This window comes from Apis dorsata, unplaced genomic scaffold (assembly GCF_000469605.1).
Source record: "Apis dorsata unplaced genomic scaffold, Apis dorsata 1.3 scaffold_4, whole genome shotgun sequence".
Classification (NCBI taxonomy): Eukaryota; Metazoa; Arthropoda; class Insecta; order Hymenoptera; family Apidae; genus Apis; species Apis dorsata.
The window spans coordinates 123319-130730 of NW_006263307.1; the positions used below are offsets into that span (position 1 = coordinate 123319).

Here is a 7412-nt window from a genome sequence, read left to right on the forward strand (position 1 = left end):
ATTAAATAAAAATTATATCATTTAATGTTAGATTTAAAAAGAGAAAAAAAGATATGAATATAATATATAGTTTTCATCAAAATAAGAAAAAACTCATTCTGGTTTTTAACATATTGATTGCAAAATCTGTAAGTTGGCACAACTGTGTAGTCAATTACCGGCCGGTCATCAAGAGTGGGGGAAATACGATCATCGGCACCCGCGAGTCTGGAGGGGCCAAGAGGGGTCGCTACAAACCACGAAGAGACGAGAGGAGGGGCAAGAGAGAAGTGTGGCCGGCGTTCAGCGCATATAGGTAGTCGTGAGAAGAGTCAGTCGGTGACGGGTAGTGTCTTTAGTGGCGTGGTGAACGATTGAATTGAGCCGCTTGTGTTAAAAAATGAGCTGGCAGGATTACGTTGACAAGCAGCTGCTCGCGTCTCGGTGTGTTACCAAAGCTGCGATTGCAGGACACGATGGCAATCTTTGGGCAAAGTCTGAAGGCTTCGAAGTGAGTATATTATTCGACTAATGTCTCGCAAGCTTATTATTAGCTAGGCGACAAGAGGGAAAGTACGCACTGAATATATCTTGAAGAAATTTAGATATATAATAGCAGTAGCTTGTATTTGGTATTTTTTATTTTTTTTGATTTTCCTTTAAGTATTATTCACAACAAGTATCGAATATTTTCTATTTATTCAGATTCCAATCGCGTAGAATTGGATATATCTAGTATATGATATATTAATATGTAATGTATGTATTTATTCGTAATAGAATTTTATGCGTGTTGGTTAAGTACGTACAAGTTTTGATATATTTTATTGGAACTGAAGTGAATTTTGCAAAATAACATATATATATATGTATATATATATATACACATAATATATATATATATATATATATACATACATTTATATATATAGAATATATATAATAGTAATTTTATCATAAATAATAATACCGCGTAATCATTAAGACAATTAGTTCTTCCAAAACAAAGAAATACACATTCTCATGTGTTTAATAAATAGCAAAAATCGTTCAAGTTCCGCGTGTTGACCCGGCATGATTGTTCCCTCGTGTTAGCGACGCCGGTTAGATCGTTTAATAATCCAAATTAAGTTGTGAAATATAGTTGAAATTCATCATTATATAATCTGCAATAATTGACATTTTTGAACATCTCCAGAATTTTGTCCACCGCCCAAATATGTCTGCAGCAAAGAGCCGGCCATCGTAGATGGTAATATTACTGAATCGATTGAAAAAACTAGTAATAGAATAAGTAAATGGATATATTTGTCTAAAAGTTTTAAAAAAAAAATTCACTTGATATATTTAAAAAAGGAATCTGACAAGTTAGGGTGTGGCAATTTTTACTACAGAAAATTTTGCCTGGTCGAACTTGAATGGTTTTCGACTACGTTTAACATGGCTGCCTGCCGGGCACGTTGCCACTGCCGCCCATAGAAATGGTGGCTCTTATTCTCAGTGGTGGCTTCTATTTTTTGTTGAAACTGATTCATGCTTAAAATTTTTTCATTAGTTATAATGCACAGTAGCGAATATCTAAGAACTAACGAAAATTTGAACATTGATATTTGTTACAAAGCATGACTCATTTCGGAAACGATTCTCTGTTATCAAAAGACATATATATATATATACACGTAGAAACGCCTACGTGTATGTTCGATGCATCAATCTTTCTCTTCTTTTTTCCTGTCCTTAAAATATTTGTTGAATAAGTAAAAAATGAAATAAAGATTTTATTACGCATATGACATACGTCGTATGAAAATTTGTATTTTATATAATTTAAATTTTCAAGTATTATTTTTTAATTATTTTTTATCTTCTAATTATTTAAGTATATTTAACAATTAAATTTATTTAAATAATTAAGTTTTTGATATTTTATATTTTTTTCCTCATTAAAATTCTAAATTTAATATTAGAAAAAAGGATCAGGGACAGTTCTAGAAAAGTTGATTCTGATCGATGCGCCATCTGCATTACATTTAAAAAGCTTTTATGATCATGTCGGTAAAATTTAAGAGCCTTGAATTAGTCGTGTTAGTGAAATGAAATGATAGAGGTCAGTTAAGAATATTGAGAAAGTTTGAATAAGTGGATACAGATATAGGGAATTCATAATTAAATTTTTCCTTGAATATTTATTTGAATTTTGATAGATATATTATAAACGCATTATAAAATCTTTTTTTAAAGAATTCTTTTTTTTTTATTTTTATTAATCAATTGATAACATTATTTAATTTTAAGATTATTTGTATAATTTGTATTAATCATGATTTTACTATACTTGCAAATAACCATCTTGAATTATGAACAAAATTAAAAATTTTGAAAATGTATAATTCGCAAATGACAAAATTTCTGTTAAATGTGAACAAGCGCTTTAATGTTTCGGAGAAAGAATAGCAATGCAAGAATGAAGCGTGTTCGGTTACAAGGTAAAGCAGTTCTTTCTTGATTTCAAAGAAAGGTTCTATGCGGAGAGACGGTAAAATGTAAAGATAAAGGTCGCCAGCTGCACCGTGGCCTCGCACGCGCACACACACTTTCCGGTTACGAATGCCAAAATGGCGATGCCGGCCGGGCAGCAACCTCCCACAGTACCGTACCTGAAATCGCGAAATGGTCGTTTTGGCGCCCGATCAAATTTCTAATAAAATCTTGTTATTTCATTTTACTTCTTCTATTTCATTCTACTTCTAATTTTAATCTTTTATTTATTTGGAATCTACATTATCTTGAAAACATAATATCACTTAATAAATTTTAATAATTAGAATATAAGATAATTAAATAAATAGAAATTTAGACTTAAATTAAAAACTTAAAAATAAAACAAATGAAAGAAAAGAAAAAAAAATAATGTTTATTTTTATCTTGAGATGAATTTGTAATATTATTGTAACAATAATTTATATATGATAACAAATTTTTGAATAATAAAGATCATATTTAAATTTTTATTCTAAGTTACAGTTTAAATTTTAAAAAAGTTATTTTATTAAATACTCGTTATAATGAAAATAATAAGCAATTATTATCATATTTTTTCTTCTAGTAATTATATTTTATTAAAATATTTTTTATAAATTTGTATGTATAAATATATATATTTAATTTAATTCGAAATAATTAAGAAGGAATCCTTAAAGTATGATAACTATTCGATTGTGTTTTTTAAATATTCTAATTATATTTATTTTTTCGTTAACAGAATTTTATTAAAAATCATATAATTATTTAAATGAAATTAAAACACAGCATTGTTTTTCAATATCAATATTAATTTTTATAATGTTGCAAAGTTAAATTCTATTATTTATAAAGTAGTTGCAGTTTAAATGTATATTACAATTTTTCTTGTAATAATATAAGGCAAAAATTATAAAAAATAATTATAAATATAAATATTTTTACTAATATGATATATTTTTAGTTATTTATCGAGTATATAGATATATACATATATCATATTAGTAAAAATATATATATATATATATATACATATATTTTTAATATAATTAAATATATTATGAATACTATTATAAATCAAATAAACAATTAATCTGTGTATTTTTATTATTATAATATATAATATTAAACTCTTTCTTTGTATGATATAAAAAAATAGACTTCTATGAATGTTATGAATTAAATACAGATATAAAGTAAATTGAAGTCCATAAAAGCTTACAATATAATCTAAAAAAATATGTAAATATTTTATTATTATTTATATATTATAAAAATATTTAATATTATTTATTTTTATTGATGCAATTGTATTAATTTTCGTTAAAATATTATTATAAAATTAAAACTGAGAATAAAACACAATAATGCGTTTGAATATATTAAACATAATAATTTCTATCATTTTTATCTAATTTTGATTTTATTTAATTTATTTCAATTTATATTAAGTCAACAAACATGACGATTTGTATGTATAGGTAAGTAAAGAGGAGTTGACGAAATTGGTCCAGGGATTTGAAGAACAAGATATTTTGACGTCGTCGGGTGTCACCTTGGCCGGCAACAGGTACATTTACCTGTCAGGTACGGATCGAGTGATAAGGGCAAAACTTGGAAAAGTTGGCGTCCACTGCATGAAGACGACGCAAGCAGTAGTTGTCTCTCTTTACGAAGATCCTATACAACCACAGCAAGCCGCATCGGTCGTTGAAAAACTTGGGGACTACCTTGTGTCCTGCGGCTATTAGGTTAGTATATACGTATGTATCATTTGAGTATGGTGTTTAGCATTGAATTTTTGTTACATTTGTAGAGTAGTTTCTACGATATAATTGCGACGAAATAAATTAAAGCATTAAGTAGCGGCACCGATTAATAATTGTGTAACATACAGAAGTAGCATTTTATGCTTTTCAATAGAAAGATTGAATTAAAATTGAAAGTATATGTTAAGCAATCCCAAGCTTAAGTTTTGAGTTTATATAACGTCAATTTGCTTGAATACATAAACGTTCCATATTTGATTTTATAATCTTATAATATAATAAAAGATTATTTATATGAGAGAATTTTGAATATGAATCTAAGTAAATTTTCATAAAATAAATAAACGATGAAATTCACAAATTTTTTTCACATACGAATAAAAAGATATACATATAAGTTCATAAGTCATTTTCGCATAATTTTAGTTAACCACTTTGGCTCGATGTATCAGTTTGCAATGATGACTAATCATAGACTTACGCTGTCCCTCGTTCTTGAATTGCGCGTGTATATTGCGAAGTATAAATATTTCTTACGGATAAATATTTCTTCTTTAATTAAAAAAAATGAACAATGCAAGAACAGCATAAATGTACTTTTTCATATCGTAATATTTTTTAAAAATAATTAAATAAGAAATAGCGATATAATGATGGATCAAATATGAGACGTAAAATTTTGCAATTGAATGAAAAATGATTTAACAAAAAATAATATAAAAAATATATATACAAAGTTTTAAATTTTTAATGCTTTTTTCTTTTTTGTTCATATCAATTAAATAAGTAAAGATTATACAAGGAAATTAACAGTAAGGTATTTCCCACATTTTTTCTTTTTCTTTTTTTTGTTTCAGTAACCTCTGGGACCCAACATAAATATCTAATATTAATATTAAACGATCGATTATTTTAATGAACAGCGAATGGAATGCGTCATGCCGCACGAGTCGCGCCGGAACTGCCGCAAGCTTGCCGCGCGACATTCGATGAAAAGCAACTACATCAGCAACAACACCAGCAACACAGCTATCATATTCCAGTCGTCGTTCTCTCCTCTTCGATTCGGCTGGTCGACGTTCGAGGAACAGACGCAAGCGCTCATACACATGCGCAATAATTTTTGAAAAAACTCATAGGCATTTACTTGAAAAATGATCGCGCAAATTGTAATCGATGAGGTGCGGTCTTTTCATTGTTTTTGTTTCGATAGTAGCACTTATGTTTTGAATTTTTATTCCAATGTGTATTTACAATCGAGATGTCAATATTAACGACAGAATTCCAAAAACTTCGATGAAGAAAAAAGAAAAAAATGCTTTTTTACAATTGAATAAAAAAAAAAGAATAAAAAAAGAAATGAAAAAAATACAAACTAAAAATACATGCAGTTTTACATTTATACAGCTCCATATAAACAATAAATATTTACTTAAAAAGTGATAGTGATTGGGGATAGATTAAATAAACAATCTTTCATTTGCGAATGATCGTGTGTCGATTCGTCGATGGAGAGAAAAAAATACACAAGAAGCATGCATTAAATATAAGAAATAATGATAATAAATAATAGTAAACTATTGCGTGTTAGATTTACAGTCTTTGTAGCGAATGAAAGGATAATAGAAATGGAGAGAAAGAGTGAGCGAAATATGAAAAGGATGAAAGAAAAAGAAAGAGAGTGAACGAAAGCGAGAAAGTATGTTAGAGAAAGTTTAAAGGGATAGAAACTAAAAATGGAAAGGGCGTGAAAGAAAAAATGAATGATCGAGTAAGAAAGAGAACGTGCGAATGTGAATAATAAGGGAAAAGGGGAGGTAGCATGAAAGGATTGATTTTTTAAAGATTGAACGGCAAGAATCGTGAAACGGAAACAAGGAGCGGTTGTCTAAAGGTATGTCGGAGAGCGCAATAGAGGTACAATATCGATGATAAAGAACAAGAAAAAGAAATATGTAAAAGCGACTACGTCGATAAGATAGTGACGGTAAGGAGGACGGTGCGGATGGTGCGGGCAAACGTGCGGCAGAGGGTGAAAAGGCGTGGATTGATACAATCCTGGCCACCTCCCTCTCCCAGATCGATACAACCCTTTTAACTATTTACTCTCTTTAATATTGCTATGTGTAAGAAAAATAAAACAAACTGACAAGAGACGTGTCATTTATCGAGAAAGAAATAGAGAGGAACGGGGATGAGAACTGGAACGAGAGTCGAAGATATACACCAAGATAATATAAATATATAAATATGACATTCGAGCGCGCGTGACATGCATACAGAACACAAAATATATGATTGCAAAAGTTGAAAGAACTATACACGGAACAAAAGTATAATAATTAATAATTAAATTGTTCGATCTTCATATTTTCATTTATTCTTATATCTTTATTTTTCTTTCTTATTAAATGATCAATATTTCTTAGCACAATTTTTTATCAAAGATAATATTAATGTAGAACTAGTTGAAAATTAAATATATTAAAATGCAACATATTGAAATTTGGATCTATTAAGCATTTAAAAGAATAGATTCCTTTGACCGTGTAAATGTTTCTCATTCGATTAATGCAGTCTTATACGAGTTATATCGAGAAATACCCACGCAGTCATACAGATGCGTTCACGCGTACACATACACACGCCCATATACATGACATACATACATTTAATACACGATACTGCTACCATTTATTATTACTGTAATATTATTGCTACTATTATTACTATAACTGATTGCTTGTCGATTCGGCTGGCGTCAAGCAGCAACCCAAACTACTATGTAACGATTTTTATTGATAACAAAATAAGGAATAAACATTGAAGTAATAATTGTAATAAAAGGTAACTCCCAGGCGTCGTTGAAATATTCGCATCTGCCTCATACTTTTAACTTTTCCTTTTTTATTTGGAAAAGGAATAATATATTTTGATCCTTTCATTTTATAAAATCATCGGTATTTGAGACCAACGATGCGACTACTATATTTTTCGTGCTTTATTAAACTCAATGGCCGATAAACACTTCGACTTTTTAAGAATGTATAACGGAAGATGGTCGACGTTATGGTTCGGACAGGAAAAGCAGAAATAGAAAGCAAAAGCTGGTATATTGGGCGGGGAGGGGGGGGTGAGCGAGTG

At 29.1% G+C, this 7412-nt stretch overlaps 1 protein-coding gene across 2 annotated transcripts; it reads left to right on the forward strand.

The window, feature by feature from the left end:
• Nucleotides 1-152: 152 nt before the first annotated feature.
• Nucleotides 153-6023, forward strand: LOC102678009 (profilin). Of its 2 annotated transcripts, none has more exons than XM_006607218.2 (3): nucleotides 153-490; nucleotides 3981-4262; nucleotides 5126-6023. In XM_006607218.2, the coding sequence occupies exons 1-2, from the start codon at nucleotides 380-382 to the stop codon at nucleotides 4248-4250; spliced, it is 381 nt and encodes a 126-aa protein (XP_006607281.1). In that variant the 5' UTR covers nucleotides 153-379; the 3' UTR covers nucleotides 4251-4262; nucleotides 5126-6023. The 2 variants fall into 2 exon arrangements, with proteins under 2 accessions (XP_006607281.1, XP_006607280.1); XM_006607217.2 differs by having other exon boundaries at nucleotides 3981-4250.
• The last annotated feature ends 1389 nt before the right edge of the window (nucleotides 6024-7412 follow it).